Source organism: Corapipo altera, unplaced genomic scaffold, assembly GCF_003945725.1.
Source record: "Corapipo altera isolate COAL_440 unplaced genomic scaffold, ASM394572v1 2b, whole genome shotgun sequence".
In the NCBI taxonomy this organism is placed as follows: domain Eukaryota; kingdom Metazoa; phylum Chordata; class Aves; order Passeriformes; family Pipridae; genus Corapipo; species Corapipo altera.
In genome coordinates this window covers 29,983,817-30,004,074 of record NW_020884874.1, presented here as the reverse complement: position 1 = coordinate 30,004,074, position 20,258 = coordinate 29,983,817, and the positions used below count along the sequence as shown (strand labels likewise).

The 20,258-nt window shown below is 37.9% G+C and overlaps 1 protein-coding gene across 7 annotated transcripts in view; it reads left to right on the top strand.

Annotated features, from left to right (window-relative positions):
- GRM1 (glutamate metabotropic receptor 1) overlaps positions 1-20,258 on the top strand; it is a 186,073-nt gene that overhangs the window by 20,560 nt on the left and 145,255 nt on the right. For all 7 annotated transcript variants that reach the window (XM_027633730.1, XM_027633718.1, XM_027633724.1 and 4 more), the window contains one exon: positions 14,102-14,351. In XM_027633730.1, the coding sequence (XP_027489531.1) occupies positions 14,102-14,351 (250 nt within the window). The remainder of the gene's footprint in view (positions 1-14,101; positions 14,352-20,258) is intronic.

Genomic DNA, 20,258 nt, shown 5'->3' with positions numbered 1-20,258 from the left:
ATACAAAGAGGAATGCTGGAACCAAGAAAGAAAAAAGTTAGAAGACAAGTATTGTTGATATTTATTAAAATCTCCAAATGTACACAATTTTAATCCCTTGGTCTTTCGCTGCATCGAGTTGGAATGGCATTTTTAAAACTGTAAAAAATTTAAGCCCTAAGTCCCTCTTCTGTTTTTGCACTTGTATATGCATTAACCCCAGATTCAATCAGTGAAATCTGCATCCTCAATATGAAGTAGGTTTTTGCTGTCACTCTGTCATTTAGCATGCTTTCCAACAGCTTATAAATAGTCTAGTTACCAAAGCTGAAAATTGAGGTCTGCCTAAAGCGTCTCCTTCTCATAGTATGTTAATATGCATAACCATATGCTTTTCTGATTATATTAAAACCTGTACAGATGTATACGATAAGATTGTAGTTCCTTTGAAAATACCATAGGAATGTGGGATATGTTTTTAAGGATAAAGCTAATCTTAGACACAAAATGTCGTACACATTAAATACAACACTTAATTGTTGTTATGTAGGAAGGAGGACAACAGAAAAATCTAACAAATGTACTATAAGTTCTTACAAATTCTGGCTATAATTCTGAGGTTCTTTGTTGCCAATGATTTTTCAAGAATGAGCTTGCTCAAAGCTGTGCCAGTAATTCCTGTCATCAGACTGGCACTTCAAGAGCAGCCTTCTGTATTTTTACTCACCCTCCCAGATGCATCAAAACCGCATTCACAGCCCTCCTCCTCTAGTAAGGGACTGCAGTGACAGTGGCAGAGAGGCCATCGCGTTAACAAATAGAGTCAGTCCAAACTATCTTTGGTGGGCACCTTTTGCTCAATGTCCATATGGGAAGACCCACAGCTTGGAATGAGTTGCTTTTCATTGCTCATTGAAGCTGTGCATATAGCATACATGAGGGAGTTTCTTATCTCTTTATTCCTCTGGGTAAGCGTCCTAGAGGGGTTTAAACTGAATCTATAAAGGAAACAGCCTGAAATCTCTGACAACAGTTTGTGTATGATTTCATTTACCACTAGCAGTGTTTTCTCCCTCCCTTCCCCATTGATGTTTTATCTGTGCAATCAGGAAGTGTTGAGCTGAATCCTGATTGCACCAGAGGAAATGAACAGTGGCTAATTTCAATATTACCATCTGAGGCTCAAAGAGTTTCAAAGGAGAGAGAAAAAAATTTAAATAAAAACACTGTTCACTATTTATTTAACACATGAATGGTGAAAAATATATCAGCATTTTAAGAACAGAGAAATCCTGCTGATAATGAAACAGCTAAAATACTTTCTGCGCTGCATAACTCTCCTAGAGTGTAAGTGGGATCTGAGCATCTGAGTAGACTCACAGATGTCCCAAAGTTTCCTATTCCAAGCAGCTGTGGTTTTGTTTTGGTATACAATTACATACAGAAACATCACTCTCTTTATCTAATTTAATTATAGAGTCTAATAGGAGACAGCTCTTCAAAACCGGTTAAGATGAAGGTGTCCTTTAAGATCACTGTATGAAAATCAGCTACTCAAAAGACAAGTGCATGCAAACCATACAAATTAACTATTCAATTGCATGAATAATACTGCAAAGAAAGATAAAATTTACAACTAATAAAAGGGAGATATCATTACCATCCAAAGTGGTACGTACCTTGTATATCTCCTAGTTATGTCTTAAGAAGAATCATTATTTTCTTTCCACGACAGCATGGGAAGCATCAAGATTTTCTAAGTTATTCTGCTGAAATCTTGATTTTGTAGTAACAATCATCAAATCTAACAAATATTTCGTTTACTACGAAGTACAGGAGATTACGTGGGACTCGTGTAAAGGACTACCAGGTCTTCTTTGCCATGCCAGAAATACTTTGTTGGGGGAAAAAGTTAATGTGAAACCACAGTGGTATATAGGATTTACAGTAGCCTTTGCACTGTGGATTTTTTCACTCCAAGAAGACCCATTTCTCCTCTCTGGCTATTTAACACTTTTATGAACTTTTTATGAGCTTGCTGTTACAAATAGCCTCTCTGGTTTTTTGCTTCTTTTAATACTTGGCCAACTTAACACCTATGTTTAATACTAATTTGTGTTTCTGAAGCTTAGTGATAGTTAAATTAATTAAAATGGAAAGTGAACTTTTCAGCCCATTGGAAAAAAAATGGGACAAAGAAAGAAATTAAATTGTCCAATGTAATTAGAAACTGAAATTTTTTTATTTTTTGATATCAGAGATGTTTTTATATCAACACCAATTCACTCATTTGCATTTGGATTAGATACAAGAAGCAGAATATATGTGGCCTGAAAACATTCTACGTGTCTGAAGGATTCAGTATCTTCTCAGTCAATGTTGCTTACGTCTTCTCACAGAATATTATATTATTTCATACCAGGGGCACGTTAGTGATGTGAGGTTATACAATGTAGTCATAGTTTAAGCCCAGCCAGAAACCAAGCCCCACACAGCCGCTCACTCACTTCCTGCCAGAAGGATCAGGGAGAGAATCATAAGAGTAAAAGCTGGAGAACTTGTGGGTTGAGATAAAGACAGTTTAATAGGGAAAGCAAAAGCTGTGCACACAAGCAAAGCAAAACAAGGAGTTAATTTACTGTGTCCCATAAGCAGGTGTTCAGCCTTCCACAGGAGGCCAGGGCTCCATTACATGTAAGAGTTACTTGGGAAAACAAATACCATTACTCCAAATGTCCCCCCATCCACTTCCTCTATCTTCCCCCTACTTTATATACTGAGTATAATGTCATATGATATGGAATATCCCTTTGGTCAGTTGTTGTCATCTGTCCTGTCTGTGTCCCCTCCCAGCTTCCCATGCACGCCCAACTTCCTTGCCAGTGTGGCAGTAAAAGCAGAAAAGGCCTTTGCTTTGTGTGAGTACTGCTCAGCAATAACAAAAACCATCTATATTATCAGTCTTGTGTTCAGTACAAATCCAAAATATAGCCCTGCACTAGCCACTGTGAAGAAAATTAACTCTACCCCAGATGACACCAGCATGAATGCCAAAATGGAATTTGTAGTCTCTTGTGCTTTTGGATCATACCACAATGGTGCACAGCCAGAGCTTCAGGGACTGATTTTCTAGCACTCTCAGCATTAGAAATAAGTCTATTGAATTGCTATATTCCTCCTTTGCAAAAGCAGTATGCTGCTGGAGAGAAACACATGGAGTATTTTAGTGTGCAGATCAGACTTACCATACTTGTTGTCACAAAATCAAGAAGGATCCATGTTGTCTTTTATTGATTCAGTCAAGGCAGAAGCGTCAAACACCCTGAAAAGTCACACTGCTCCTCTAAATCCTTGATGAAGACCTTCATTAAAACTGCTGACACACAGTGGGCTTTGCTGTTTCACAGTGCTGAAGCAACCACAAAGACTGCCTGAGGAGTCTCCATAATGTTTTTGCTGAAAAGATGACATCTGCACAGCTGCAGATGGATGGATTTTTCCTGGCTGTGGGCTGTGAGATCAGAGCCATCCAAATGCTGCCCTTGGGGCACTGTTGAGGCTGAAAGCTTTGTTTCTTTGCTGCCAGCAAAATGCCAAATCTGAGGCCAGTAGGCCACCCAAATCTGCCTCACACTGTGCAACCTTACAGCCTGCATCATCAGCAGTTAATTACAACATTCCTGGACAGCTTGAACTCAGCAAACTGTGCAGGCATGGCTATCTTGCTCTCAGTAGCTGATGGTTTTGGACGTGCTCAATATATGCACAGCCTTGGCCTCTCTCCCTCTATTTCACACCTGCCACCCTGCCATCTGAGGTCAAATGCCTCTCCAAGCTCTCCCTCTCCTTCTCGAGTTCCTCTCTCAGTGATTGGGACACAGCCTGGCAGAGGTGCCTGCCGTGCCTTCAGCACCCTTGGGAGCTGGGGCAGCACAGCTATCAGGGTGCCAGCAGCCCCTTGCGGGGCCAGCATCCCTGCTCTGCCAACTCTACCCTGTGTCCAGGGCACTTCCACATGCCCGCTTTGCTGGTGTCCAGTTTCTCTTGTCCCTCACAGGTACAATTCAGGAAAAGACAAGTTGATGGGAGCAAACAGAGTTGTGTCTGGCTTCCCTAGTGTGGGCAGGGGGCTTTAGCAATTTTGTGGGCCTTTGAGAAGGGCCGTTCTCCTCCCCCAGTGCATCTTTCCAGGAGTATTTATTTGTGGACGGAGCCAATGAAGTCACGAGGGGATGACACGCTCAGATTCAGATTGTTTTGTGCTGCGTACAGAAGGCTGATGGGATCTTCTCAATGACCGTACAGACTGTGAATCCCCAGAAGCCATTCCTCAGGAGCTATCTGAAAGTCACAGGGCTGTGGCAGTGGAGGAAGAAAAACTGCAATGTCTGCAATGTCTGGGAAAAACCCCAATATTTCTGTCTTTCTCAATGAAATATCTTTCCTTCCATTTCTTAACCCAGCAAAGGGTCCTTCTCTTCTCCCTCCATATGCCATTTTACAGGCCTGTATGGCAGTATTGCCTACATCTCCCTAAGGAGGCACAGTGTCTTAAGAACTGCATGAGGAGTGCTGGAAGGGCCCTCCCCCTGCCAATTCTAAGGCCTCTCCCATTTGGTCCAGAAGCATGGGAGTATTCTTGGGCGTAGGCATGGGTGTGGGAGGACTCAGGCTGTCCGAGGTGTCATCCCTGGGGTACAGCCTGGCAAAGCTGCATATGGATGCAGACCTGCTGCCCTTCTTAGCTGGCAAGCAGTATCTCAGCGTCTCACATGTTCAGGATTATTATTTTCTCCTACTTGCATTAGCCATTTTTTTCTGTCTCACAAGCCTGCCATTCTGCAGTTCACTCTTTTGTATTACCTATATGGGAGCTACATAAAGCAAACTACTCATTTGCTTTTTGCTTGTGGTAATGCAGTTTTTACATTAATTTCCTGTAATAGTTCTGCCTGGCTTCTCAGTGTTAAGTCATCTTTTCTTCTGCAGATATTACAGTAGCTTTTGGGGAAAGGCATTTCAAATGTTTCATCATTCAGCAGCAGACATACCTTTTAATACTGTATAATGATAACATTCATATTGTGTTAATCCTTGATGTGAACTCAATTGGAAATGATGGCATGAGTATCTCTACTGAACTTTATTATTGAGACAACTGTTCAAAATTAGGATTTGATTTTCTTTTGTTTACTTTTGAATTTATTTCTATCAGTAAAATTGTTGAATGCTACAAACACTTGTCTATGTATCGAACTTTTCTGCTCTAAGTCTTTTAAAGCATCACTGTGAGTATTCAAGTCATTATCTGGGACAGTGTTTGCAGAATCAGGTCTTCAACTTTGAACTTATTAGAAATATTTTGACTAAATACTTTTTGGAGGAAGATATTGCCAAAAAACTCTTTATAGCATTACATTCAATCTTTTTGAAAATGTCGATTCTGTAAAAATGAAATACTTCTGTCCAGATACATTTTATTTTTCTTTCTGGCTTTATTTCTTTCTTCTTTTATCAATCCAAGAGTTTCTTTCAAGTGTGATGATATAATTAATTACAAATTGTTGGTTATAATAGTTAAAATTAAAAGTAGGCTGCGAGTCAGGACGGACAGGTCAAATAATATTAGGAAATTATATTTGTTTTCATAAAAATCTTTAATGGACATGTAAGGCAAGGTAGATATTGTTTTTCTTAAGCATATCTAAATTAAAACTCAATTATTTCCAAATAATATAATATTTTTCTGAATGTTAATACTACAGTATCTAGGGATTTGATAAAGCATACACAAAAAGTTTATCTTCTGATTTGCAACAAACCCCAGGTTTATTCCAATTAGATAAACAGTTTTTCTGGTGATAGATAAGCTATGATTAGGTATAATTGTTTTAGACAGAAGGCTAAGATTTTTTGCTCAGATGTTATTCCAAATGTGATATAATTCACATCTGGATCTGTTGCTCACATAAAGTGTCGGTGTCTAAAAATCGTATATAAGCCAAAATTGCCCTAAAGGTCATGAATATTTAGCTCCGTACTTCAGGTCAGTAGTTTTTTGCATATTTGTTTCAATGATGTATGTTGACAACCAGTAAAGGAAAAAATTTAATAGTTCATTTGTCTCTCTTAAAAGTTAATAAACATCTGATAGTGTAGCCACTGAAATTTCACTTCAGTGGGAATAGGTCCGAGCAGTAGCTTTCCTTTAATGAGAAAATGAGTACAAAATACACTTTGAAAAGTAATCTAATTTCTAACATGCTTTCCAGATACCTCCTAAAGCCATTGATAATGCATGTCATCGAGAAGTGTTCATACTCTTGCTGACTCTTTTTGGAGCATTTCATGATGTTTGCCCTCTCTAAGTGCCAGCCCATGAAAAAATATAATTTGTGAGTGTCTTGATTCACCAAAAAAGTATAGCCATCTTTAACTCTAAAAATTACAGGGAAGGTCAGAAACTGATTGCTCTGAGCCAACAGTTTCAGAAACCAGATAGACAGTAGAAATATGTTTTTAAATTTCCATTAATTCTTTATGTTCAAACTCTCATTCGCAGTAGAGTACTTGTACGCATGATTTTTGATTGCTCAAGGTTTAAATCTTGTACTTGAAGGTGAGCTAACCTAATTGCATAAATACCAAAGCATGAGGAGAACTGAACAAATACTTCATTCCCTCTTCTTGAAATGTCTGTTCATATTAAAAAACACCTGGATATTGTTCTCCTACTTTGATGTCCCTTCTCGGTATCCTTTCTATTTTTGTAAATGATTTTACTAACTGTAATATTTGTAGCAAGCTTAAAAAAATATTCATAGGAGTTAAAACTTTATTCTTATGTTTCCTTTCTCCAGACTAGTCAAGAAACATAAAAAAGTGTGTGGTGCCTTGTTCAACCAATACCAACCAACAGAACCAAACAACAGTTAACATTAGGTATCATTAGATTATTTTTAATACTTTCTGAAAAAAACTGGAAGCTCCTTATTGATAAGTCATGAAAAGAAAGACCAAGTTCAGTAAGTAAAGTTGTTACAAGTACTAGGTATCAGCTAGATTTGGAGCTGAAATACTTTCATTAGAATATAAAACTCTAAAATTTGTTAGATACATAATAAATAACCACTGTCTGTATGCTTTGAATATATTTAGGAGAAAAAATGACATGAGACCTCATTTTGGCATTTTTCTTATTAAGAAAATGTCATTTAGCACTAATGTTCTCATTACTTCAGATTAACTTCACCTGTGCCTGTATTTCTGACAGGAATATAAATTAGTTGATCAAGATGATGCATCTGCTGCTTTCAGGATGAAGGCTTAAATACAGCCACTTTACTCAGTGGAAGAGTTTTACTTTTGTCTTGGTCTTCTTTACTAAGGTAACACATCACTACGGTGAGCTGTTGGCAAAATGTGTGTACTTGGTAGTTAGTAAACTCGCATTTAATAAAATCATGTGAATTTTCTTGTTTGATATATAATCTCATTTCTCTAAGAAGTTGGATTATGTTAGGAATAGTGCATTTTTTAATGGTTGTAACAATCACCTAATTCACCCCCCCCAGCTTCTGTTTTTATTTTCTCCCTTGTACTCAGTTTTACTTGACATCAGAAAACAAAAAAGACTAGTCTGGCCTCAACAGCTCACTTTCTAGAAGGGCCTGAAGAAAATAAAATAAGCTGCATGCACAGATGGTTGAGATCTGGAGTGTACCAAAGATGAGTCAGTTCATTCATTTAAAATATCCTTCTGGTTTTTGTAATGCTAGAGTGCAGTTCCTTGGAAATCTCTGGTGAATCTAGAAAACTTCGCTAATGTAGCTTAAAAGAAGACAGAGTGTTTACAGTGCTGTTTCAACTTCTAATAATGAGTTTCCTTCTCCGTAACTAAAGGAGAGTGAGGTCATTATTCAACACAAATTCTCTCCCGAATTGTCAAAGGAAATGCAGGGAAATGCTGACTTCCACAGAGTCATGAGTTCGCCTCGGAGGCAAGCTAGTGGTGGTAAAGAGGTCTTTGATACCTAGGGGTGGTAGGTAGCAAGCTAATACCAACTTTAAAACTGAGGAGATGGGTAGCTGGACCTAATCTAAGCAACAGGGAGCAGTGAACAATCCAGTTGGTCCTCGAGAGGGGAAAACCTGTAGTGAGTATCTGTGATGTTCAATCTGTATTAAACTGTCTTAGGGGCCAATGCTTTCAGGACTTATTTCTCTCTTCTATAAAGCTATGGCGCTTAGAAAAATTAAAATAGCCACTTCAGCATTCTTTGTAAAGTAGTTTTTATTTTTTCCTTTTTCTGCAAATCACTAAGAATGAAAAAAAGTGGTAGAGATTTTCCTTTTAAACTTTGTAGTTAGACTGGAATTGTAGGTCTAGTGAAGTCTTTTCTTTTGATATTTTCTCTTCTGTTTTGTCCTGATTGGTAACAGAACTGGAGCCCACGTCCAAACAGAATTTTTCTTATTGTATAGTGGCCAATACTTTAGGATTTGTAAAAAGCTCTCATAGTCTAACTAGCCTGCTTTGAAGTTGTCCCTTAAAAACACCTAAGGTGAGATATACTCAGTGAAGAAAGAAAATTATTTTGAGAAAGCTATCTGAACTCTGAGAAGAAATTGTGTGGTGAAGGCTTTAGGTGGCAAAGTCAACATTAAATAAAGAGAGTTCACTGAAAAAGGAAACACAAATCATATTTGTGATAACTGGTAAAATATAGCCCTTTGTGACATCAGTGTGATAGCCTGGAAAAATATGTTCTAAGGAAACACAAAAATGTTGGATCTTTGCCCTTTTCACAGTGATGAGGAAGTCTGGCAGAGGTGGGGATGGTGTCAGTTCAATGGCCTTGAAAGCTATGTGCCAGCACTTTCTACAAGTGTAGCATTTATGCTCAGGATAGACCAAAATAACACACATTGGTAGATCCATGTCCACAACTTTTCATTTTTTTTTTGTTAGTCTGTTACATTCAGGGAGTAAATATGGACTTTGGCTTTTATTTTTAAGTCTTCTAATCAAAGGTGTGGACAAATAGATGTAAGTGATTGTATTATTACAGCTTAGAAAATGACTGCTTTTCGTCTGAGATACACTAGCTGATTATTTATGTGCTCCCAACTTGTTACTAACATACTAGTTTAGATCTGATGGTTGAACTTTTTTAGTTTGCAATGGACTAAGAGTATATATGCGATTATTTAATATGTTTAAACTGATAAGAATTACATTAACATTAGATAACTCAATTTTTTTTTCTTATTAAGTGACCCTATTCAAAGATGCTCCTGTGGCATAGGGAAGCATAGTATAAGGGAGAAAACTGTCACTCTTTTTGCCTTTTTTTTTCCTTTTAATATTCAGTGGTGCAAGACTTTCCAGTCTTCTCAGACTTATATTTGACAACTATGCAGCTACTACCATATTAAATACCATCACTAGTTACAAATTAGTTATTGCAATATGTCAGGAAGTAACTTGATAGTCAGATTGTGTGCTTGCTTTGCTCTTCTCAAATAATCTGCCTTTGCAGTAGCAAAGCTTTTCAGTAGTTATTCCTTGCTGTTATGTCATGCTGTCCTCTTGTTCTCATCTAAATTTCTCTCTGCCAAAAAGCAGTTAATTAGCTGAAGAAAAGAGATGCCTTATAGTGAATCGATACTGAACACTGAAACAAATGTCATACCTCCAGCAATCTACAAGCTTGGGAGAGGTGAACAAACAGACTATAATGTTGAGAAAGAAAAGAAGAGTACAGAGAATAGTTTCTCCCTTGTTATTTTGTAAAGAGGGTTCTTCTTGCGATGTGACTTACCTCTGTAGTACCCTTCGGTGAAGGTAGATTTTGTGGTTGTATCATCAGTGCATTGCCTTTGCTGTGTGCTTGGGGGGTGTATGCTTTTTTTTTTTCGTGTATGCTTTTATTTTTTTGTGTTCATCTCTGATTTAGTTGCTGTTGTTTAATGGAATAAATACAGTAAATAAGCCCCTAAAGGTGAGGAATAGGTGACCTCATCTGAAGAGATTGTTCATGGCCCAGGTAGGTGAAGTAACTCTTGCTCCCTAATTTTTGTAATTTAAGTGCATTGGAACATTCTTCCAGTTCTCTGCTAGATTTTCTTGGTTTGGTAGGTGCTTCTCTAAAGCGGTCTTAAAAAAAGACCCCTTGGTATTTCCTGTTGACACTGAAAACAGTGAGAAAGAACAGTCTCAGTCTTCCTCTTCAGCATTATGGTCTTTAAGATTTTTTCTAAACAGGTATTAGCCTATATTTCAAGGGAATGTTCTCTTCAGCACAAATGCGAATGGTTCACATTTCCTTATATTATCACATAACTAATCTCTGTGGATTTATCAGACATGGATTTATGCAGGACACGTTGTTTTTTGGCTTAGGAAGACCCACACAGCCATTTAAGAAGACAATCTCCAGGATCCTCAAAAGTGCCTCATTGCAGAGTTGTTTCTGCTGTATTTCATAAATGAAAAAATAAATGGTTCTCTTGACAAAGATAATGGGGAAAAGTTTAGCATATAGCTATAATAAAAGAAAGAATATAAACCTTTCAGATGGAGCTCATGGGTTCTGCTCTCCACACTACTAAAGTGTTAATATAAGCAAATAGTGTTACTTTCAGTATAGTTGTGGCACAAATGTAATATTTACTGGTTCAAAAGAGCAATTTGTGAGGCTGAATTTTTGTTAGTAACTTCTTTCATAGGTCTTCTGTTGATCAAGATAACATCTTTGACTTTTACTACACTATCTTAATGTTTTTATTAACATATTTAATGCATGGAATGCAATGAGTGAGAATAATTACCACTGCATGGATCTCTCAGCAGCATCTTTAGATATGTGGATCCCTCCAAGAAATGGCCTTATCTAGATTTTTGCAGTGGTGAAGCAAAGCTTTCTTTGGCACTGAGAGAAAAGTGTTGAGAAAAGCGCTAAAAAAATGCTCTTGGTTAAATTGCAGCCATGACAGATTTAAAATTTACCATTATGCTTCTGTACAGACTCTGTTTGAAGCATATAAGTAAAATATCTGTTTTTTTGAATAGGGTACAAGTTTATTAGAGTTTAAAAAATTATTAAAAATTCACAAGCTATTTGTGCTGCTCAAAGTATTTAACTGGCTTGCCTAGTTTTGGGTAGGGGTCAGAAAGAAAATCAATTGTTTGTAGTCTCACAATAATAAGTACTTTTACTTTTCATAGCTGATCCTGATAGCAAAGGGCACTTGCAGATACGCTTGGATCTTTTCTTCAATGGCTCTTTCAAAGGAAAAAGATCCTCAGCCTGCGGTCCTGTTGTAACTCTTCACTGACTACAATCATGCACAGATTTATTTCATTACGTTTCCTCTCTCAGCTCTTGCCTGTGTGTGGATTGAAATGGGTAGGCCCACCAAGCTGGTACAGATGGTTGTGTTCTTGGCTATTGCACAGAATTAATTGGTGTTTTCTATTCTATGTATGCCCATACATTGTACATACTCCAGTAGCTGAGTGCATTGAACAATGTATATAACATCTGTCACACATTTATTTTCTCCCTGATCCTTTCTCTTGGAGGGGAAAGATGTGCAGCATGTTGTCTTGCTCTGGGAGCAGAGCAAACAGGCTTTAAGAGGACGTCCTGGGTCAGCAAGTCTTGTCTCTGGCTGTTCAGACTTCTTACTTTACATTATGCTCTTGTGAGCTGAGCAAGCTCCAGTCTAACATCAGAATTCTTTGTGCTCCTATTGAAAAATTGTTATGCTACTTTCATGTAAGGATTAAAAAGCTTTCATTTTCAGCTGCAAATTTTCTGCCTTGTGTTTTGCCTATTTCATCTTATGTCTATGTTGTTATTGATCCTAATTAGCTTTTCTCCTAGACTCTCTAGCTCGCTTAACTGAATTTATGGACAACAATCATCCTCCTACTGCATAATTGGTAGGCTGTTGTACTGTTGGTACAGGTGTAACTATGTTTGAAACAATTGTTATTTCATCAAAATTAAAGCTGAGAAAAATCATTCAAAGCAGATTTCATTTCTTGAAATCATTAACTTGAACTACAGCAGAATTAGTGTTGTACTGATTCATGACAAAATCCCATCTTACCTTAATGATTAGGAAACATTACTACATTGATTTTCTAATGTGCATTGCCTAAACATCTAATAAAATTCAGTTTAGTCCCCCATCTCGCCTTAAGTGAGACTTTAAGAATAATCCTACCGGTTTCAAATGAGTTTGTGTTGAACAAAGCTCAACGTGAAATTGCAAAATATATCCTAATTTCCTTCCAAAGCATAAGGTGCTTGCTAATGGTAAGTCAGTGATGAGGTTGTCCTGCCTCGTTCTGGGACCTGAGGCAAGTCATCAAAGCAGTATGGCTCAAACCGTACTGCTTTGAGCTAAATCTCTGGATGACTGCAGGTTATGGCCTTTAAATACCAGGAAATGCCTCCATCTGTGTCCTTCTCAGCATATGGTAATCCCTATAGAAGGCCTCATTGTTTACCCCTATGCAGGGTTGTTGAATGGGACTGCTGAGCCTGCAGGGTGGGATGCTTGGTGGTGTGTTCCCACCAGGCACAGCTCTTCCTCTCTTCTCTCCTCCTCACAGTCATGTAGGTCCATGGCATTACTCTTGCTCTGGGGTATGTCTGGCTCACAGAAAAAAAAAGCAGACTGACCTGATTGCTGAATCTGTTGTTGAGTCACACGCTAGAAAAGAGGCCATTCTGGTGTGTTTCAAATTTGTAAGAAACTTGGGTGCTTCAATGCAAAGGGTTGGGGAACTTCAATTTTGTGTTTGACACTAGATCTAACAGGTTTGTCTGGAGTCTAGTATGACTATGACTGCCATAGTGTGTCTGATCTACTGTAAGTGATCCACGGGTCTGGAAAAATGCACTCATTTCTACTGGATTTATACAGAAATGCCTGAACTGTCTCGTGCTAAATGTTCTTTCTGATGGCTATACCTTTTGAGGAGGTTTTTTTAAAATTTATTTATTTTAATGTGTGTGTGTATGAAAGAATTTAGGCTGATTTAGAAGTCTTCCTCTTTGCCATTTGCTATTTCAAACTGTTGCTGCAAATGAGGAAGAGGGACTTTTTCAGTTACCCCTTGCTCAAAAAGCTCTAGGTCTAGAAGTGATCAGTGTATTTGATGTTACTCTCTCAATAAATTAAGGAAACATTTTGGATGTGGATAGCATCAAATTAGTGCTTCTATTTTTGAACCATTTCTTGTTACTGTTAATAGATATATTTTTTTGTAATCCATCTGTTCCTTCCTCTTCCCTGATGGATGTTCATCATAAATCCTTTGCTCATGACAGGCATAAAATATTCAAAGAAAACTTGAGGTTTCACCTGTCTCCATAGCTGAAGGCAGTTTGGATTTTGTAAATACTCATGATTTTGTTTGTTGATTTGGCTTGCTAAGTGTATAAATAAAAGTGAATTTGAGAATCAGTTTTTATATTGTTTGGACCACACAGTTCAAATATTTCTATACTAGGAAGGGTTATTTCTGAAGTTGTTTCTGATTGAAGTCTCCTATTCTAAGAGAAACATCAAACCAAAATATTAGCTATCATGAACACTGGTCAGTCAAATTAGTGTAAGTGGCTTTCAAGATGTTACCAGATACGTGTGTTTTAATTTGCCTCTATCTTCCATTCATTTTTATGAGCATGGTCTGTATATGGTACAGAATGGCTTGGAACTGAATCCTTTTTTTCTCTTTATTATACTTGTTTTACTGGACTAGCACGATTGTAATTTTTGCCACAGAAATGTTAATAAACCTTAATTCTCACTGTCTGATCTGTCTTTATCCTCTTTTCTACCTATCTATCCCTTGTTTGCCTTTAATATCCGTTGTTAAATCAATGTAAGGAAAGAAACTTGAAGTCTTCAGGTCAGTTAAGACCTACTGATATATGGATATCCTGTTCCACTGAACTCTGAGTATGTTTGCTTTGATGGGTCCCCTTTGCTCTTCTTTCTGCTAACGGTAGTTGATTTTTGGGGGGGGAAGCTATCCTTTTCCCACCACAGTTAAATGCATTATATAATCTAAGCTTTTTTTTTTTTTTTAAAAAAACAGGAAATTATGGGGAAAGTGGAATGGAAGCCTTCAAAGAGCTGGCTGCCCAAGAGGGTCTCTGCATTGCTCACTCTGACAAGATCTACAGCAACGCTGGGGAAAAGAGTTTTGATCGCCTGCTCCGCAAGCTGCGAGAAAGGTTACCCAAGGCCAGAGTGGTAGTTTGCTTCTGTGAGGGAATGACAGTGAGGGGCATCCTCGGTGCCATGAAGCGCCTGGGAGTGCTTGGGGAGTTCCTGCTAATTGGAAGGTAAGACTCTGAGTGGGATTTCTCTGCCTGTTCTCTCCCTCTTGCCCTGCAGGCAGGTGTTTGATTTCAGAACTGTGCAGCTTAGCTACCTGCAATTTCCATGTTTACTTGTCTAATGAATGAAAAGAAGTGGCAAGATGGCAGAGCAGATCTCACAAAAGGGGATATGACTGTGTATGGCAGCTTAATCAGAGGTGATACCTTTTGCAGAAGTAAATACTAATTACTAACTCCTTTATATGGATATATGACATTAGTGGCTTTGTGCTTTTGCACTTTTGCAGACTCTGGAGGAATGTTTCACAGATAGAATTTAGAACAAAGTAGAGAGTGAAAGATTCTAGTTACAGAATGTGATCTGGAAGTGTGAAGTGACAAAATTTCATGTGTTTAACTAAAGATGTCTCTTGAAAATTTGAAATGCCAGATTACTGAATGGTTTTGATTACTTGAACTTTTTTCCAGTCTCGTGATTACAATCTGGCATTCTCAGTAGCACACTATTCTGATCTTTGCTGTTGAAAGCAGACTTGTTTGGTTTTAAAAACATCAAACTTGCTGATGTCTAAATGAAGATGCATGTGAGTAACAGTGCAGATGTGTTGGACAGACAAAGGGTGTTTTTATTAAAACATGAATGATTGCTTTTTTCTACTAGAGTTTATCTTTGTAGGTATTCACTGAAATATGGTAATTTTAGTTCTATCACATATAGTCTATCCACATTTCCATTTTTGTGATAGTTCTTATTTTGAGGCTTTTTTGACTTCTACCTTGATTTTTGCAATGTCTTTATGTCCTTTTTTCTGTCTTGATGAATCTTGTTCAAATGATGAGGACTGATATTTTGTCTTCTTTGTTAGATTGATAATGTCTGTTTTAATACTTCTATTTACTGTTTGTTTCTTTCTTATTTATTATTTTAAAATTCCTTCAAGAAATGTTTAAATTAATTCCTTCAAGGCCTTTGATAATTGTGTCCATACCTATTCAGCTTCTGTTTCATCTGATCTCATCAAGGCTTCTTTTTCTCCCTTTCCTTCCCGAAAGTCTTTGTGTCTGTCATTGTCATGACTGGAATCCTCTCCTTTTGCTCTGTGCTATAATATTGGTCTCCCCCTGACTGTATTGCTCCTCAAACACCACAGTTATGATTTCTATGCCAGATAGCTAATCTGGCCCAAGTAATAGTCTGAAAACAACCAGTCACTCTTAAATTTTTTTTTTGTTGCAGTCTTTGTTTGCAATCTATTTGGAGCAGAGGCTGTACCTCTAGAAGGTTGTGAAGATAAGATGTAGAACATCTGGAGAACCCTTAGCATTAAAACGAAACCAAGATTAAGGCGATATTGAAAATGATATTGTGTCCTAGATTGTGTACGTGTGGTTCACAGGCATCATTCAGTTTGCATCAACTGAAATGAATAATGGAACGCTTTGCTACGGACGTGTTTCAACTATGGTTTTTCAGTTAATGGAAGAAACTGACTATAATAGAATGAGTCTGAGTGACAGCATCTCTGGTCTTTTAGTAAATGCCCTGGAGCATTAGGTAATGCTACGCTTTCTTCACGTATTATCACTGTAATGGTGTCCCATTGTTCACCTGATTTTGGTGTTCCTTCTTGATGCTGTCTATGTAGAGAGCCAACAAAGGAATTAAGCCGCCTATATTGAGCACCAAACCTAGGTAGTTTGGTAGTACAAACCTTAGTTTCCTATTAGACCACTTACTTGATCCCCTACTCCTTGGATATGTGGAACATTTCAGCTTGAAATTTTGATGATAAGCCTTTACCAAACATTATGGTACTCTATGTAGTTCAGTTTTTTGTCTTAGAATTTGTCTAACAGTGTTGCTCTTAGCTTTTTGTCAGGAACACTCACCTATTAAATACTAATAATGGAATTCTTTTGGGAATCACAAGGTATTTTTCAGGTAGATTTTCACATGCCCTTCTTTCATGATGGCAATTGAGTCCCTTTTAGGACTGGGTGGATGATTTGGATTGTCCTAATTAGGTGATTTTTAAAACTGGCAAATCTAACTTAGAATAAGTAAATTGCAGCAAAACTGCAGTGCTATGAATTTGGTCATCTATATACAAACAAGAACTAAGGCACACATTCACATTACTCTGACGTGCTGTTTAGTCTTTTTTATTCAAGTACCCAGCTAAGCAAAAAATCAAAAGCCTTTTAAGAACATTCTTTTAATTGAGGGAAGTGGGAGTGAATGCAAAATCAAGATTTTTTTGCAATAGTTAGCTAAACAAAGCCTTTAATTTACTCACAGGTTTATTATCAGCCACATTTTATCAACCTCATCCTCTGCTCTGATTCACTATAAAGAGGAATCCTTTGCAAAGAAACACCTGGGTAAATAACTCTCTTCCTGCTACATCCTCAATATTGCTGTTGATCAAAGCAGACAGGAACAGTTTAGCTTAACTAAATTCAAGGTATCAGAAAGAGAGCTGGGAAATAAATTTGACTTCAGTTTAATCTGAATTTCAGTCTCCTGTGTTAGTGAGAAAAAGGGAATTTCCCTTTCTGAATCTGGAGGGAAGCAGGAATTAGGACAGAACAATAGAATAGGTTACAAACCGGCTTGAGGTAGAATGGTAGATGTTCTGAAATTCATATAGTGTTCAAATGTAATGAAGAATTCAGTGAAAAAATTTATTAAACTATGATATCTATAAATCTATATGATACCTATAAATCTTAAAAGTGACTGAAAATGAAAGGGAAAGAAAGAAAGAAAAAATTGATCATGGATTTTTGTGTTATTACAGTTATTAGAATAGTATTGGAGTAAACTATGTTGATCAATGTGGCCGAGGCTGAGATGCTGTTTCAGGGAGTCCTTGTATCTTTTCTTCGGGGCTCCTCTCTTGCGACAGCTGGTGGCAAGTTCACCATAAAGCAAGATCTTAGGGTCCTTCATCCTGGAGACGCGTCCTGCCCAACGTAGCTGTGTTCTCAGTAACATGGTCTCAATACTTGTGACTGCTGCTTGTTGTAGTACAGATGCATTGGTCACATAATCTGACCAATGGATGTTTAGGATTGTTTGGAGGCAGCGTTGATGGAAGCGTTCTAAGAGACGCAGGTGGTGGCTGTAGATGACCCATGATTCAGAACCACATAAGAGAGTAGACAGCACTATGGCTCTGTAAACACTGATCTTGGTGCTTTTCTTCAAGTGTTTATTTCACCAGACTCTTTTATGGAGTTTTCCGAAGGCACTATATGCCTTTGCTAACCTGTTGTCTATCTCCCTGTCAGTCTTACTGTCTGAGGAGATGAGGCTGCCTAGGTAATTAAACTGCTGGACTGATTTAAACTCTGATTGGCCAATGGTGATATGGGAGCCCTGAAGAAAAGATACAAGGACTCCCTGAAACAACATCTCAGCCTCGGCCATATTGATCAACATAACTGGTCTGCTCTGGCCTCAAATTGGGAGACCTGGAGACACACCATCTATAACGCTGCTGTCTCCTTTGAGAACACACGCGGGATCACTCTCGAGGAGAAAAGACAAGGCAGAAAGAATCGTGTCTTGCTGAATATACCACCTAAGGAGTCTTTCTGCTGTGCCTTTTGCAATCAGATATGTCTATCTTGTATTGGCCTCATTAGCTACCAGTGTGCTCGTAACAAACGTGGACAGAGCCTTCCTAAATCTTCGTTCGCAAAGCCTAGCCATGACTGGAGTAAGCAAAGGCAAAAATTATGCTAAGAAAATTAACTGTACTCTTAAGGGAGTTCAGGTGATAGCTCTTTTAGCAAAAACTGGTTTTGATGTGAAGAGATTATGTAGGAAGACGCTCAACATCATGTTTCTAATCATGTTTGTGCAGGCCATTAGTTTTATATTACTTAATAAGCAACAACTAGATTTTGTGAGAATCTTGCAAGACGGATGAATTTCCTATATATCCTCTGGGATGGTGCATCAAGACAAGGCATGTAACTGACTTTTCAGCATCTGTGTGGGTAATGCAAAGCAAATGAAAAACATTTGAAGAGGTACTCAGATTATTGGAGAAGAGAATTTTTTAGATAAATAGTTGGAATGAAAACGCTCTTTCACAATTTGATCCCTTGAAGTCCTCCAAACAATGGTGTGTGTAAAAGTATGAGCAACTTTAGGAAGGAAGGGATATATTAGTGCATATGCTGTTTTTCAATCTAACACTTTGTAATGGACTATGTATAGCTTTACTTCCGTAGGCTTTCTGAGCTTTCTGATGTTTTATGATCTCCATTAATATTGCTAATGGGCTGCTGTAGAACTATGAATTGTAAGTGGTGGTAGGGTGACCTTTCCTGAAAGTTTGAATGCTTGGCAGTGAAAATATGGTTGGATTCTCTGCTGTCAACCCAGTGCTTTATGGAGGGCAAGTCAGTCCTTTTCATATATCTAATAAAACCCATTTAGCATAGGATGACAGAGCTTTCAGGATGCATAGTGTAATGAAATTTTCCTGACTGCCTTCACTTCAAAAGCCAATATTAATAATGGTGGTTTTGGCATTTAACTTCACACTTTCTGAAATATTGACAAGGCATTACCATTGTAAGCTGTTTGGTCCTATTATCTGACATTGCTGGATAGGTGGAACTTGATTGCATCCAAGTGTAAGAGTAAACAACTTGGCGAGTTGACAGAGAAACGTACCCTGATGTAGTCAATCCCAGGGAAACAGGGTGTGTGGGAGGATTTTGGCAGGTGCCTAGGGCAGTTATCACCTTCCAAATCCTGGGATTTTATGCATGTACAGACATGCAATCCCGTTGAATTGGTGCAACACTTGACAGAAGAGTGCCTTGCTTATCTGAATCAGACCCATCAGACTCTAACACTGAGACTATTGAGCCTTTGTTCAGCTCCACCATGGCAGAGAAAGGAAGGCCTCACCATTTGAGGACACTATGGTTAAGGCAGGGACGCAAACCGTATTTACACTGATGACCTCACTTGTCAAAAAGAAAAACTGGTAGCAGAAATTGACAGGTTCATAACATCCTTTAGTAATGGAGCAGGAAGAGTTGGTCAGGAAGCTGGTACTTCAGCAAGGAAGCAGAAGGAGGAGGTGACAGAAGTTTCTCACAATTCAAGTCTATTTTAATTGGCAATAAATTGTCTTAATTTGCCCCAAACTGAGCCTCTTTTGCCTGTGATGGTATCTATTAAGCAATCTCCCTATCTTTATTTTAACCTGTGAGATTTTTCACTCAATTTTCTACCTTTCTTCTTTTGAGTGAGGTATTTGGCGAGTAGATGGTTGAATGTTTGGCTGCTGACCAAGTCTACCCACCACAGATGACACAGGTTGCACTGCCAAAAGCATGATGTTCTGTATTTCTCTTTCTCTGTCCTTCAGTTTTGATATCACAAATAAAATAAATAGGAGTATCACAAATAGCACATCCCATATGTGTCTAAGAAGACTGCCTGCCACTTCCTCCAAGAATAGTCCCTAGTGCCAGTGGCTCATGCATTACCTGCAAAATGACAGAGAATATTCTACTGTTATGCTATGATGTTCTTCATAAACAAGAAGGATATCCATCAAAGGATACTACTGTTTTTTTAAGTTAGAGTAGCTGAAAGGAAGATGCTGTACTCTGTTCTCCAATGCACAATGTCTTAGTTGTGTTTAACTCTATTTACAAAAAAATATTATTAGCTATTTTTAAGTATGTTAGAGATACAAAGAAATCAGTAAGAACCAACAGTATATTGTCAATGGGAAAAAAACACTGCCTTGTGCTAGCCTATATTATCTAGGATAGGTTTGGTCCTTGTAACACTGAAAAGAAATAGTAGATATGACATAGTGTTGCTCATGACAGTGTTTTATGCCAACCAACTGTGAATGAAAATGTGGTATT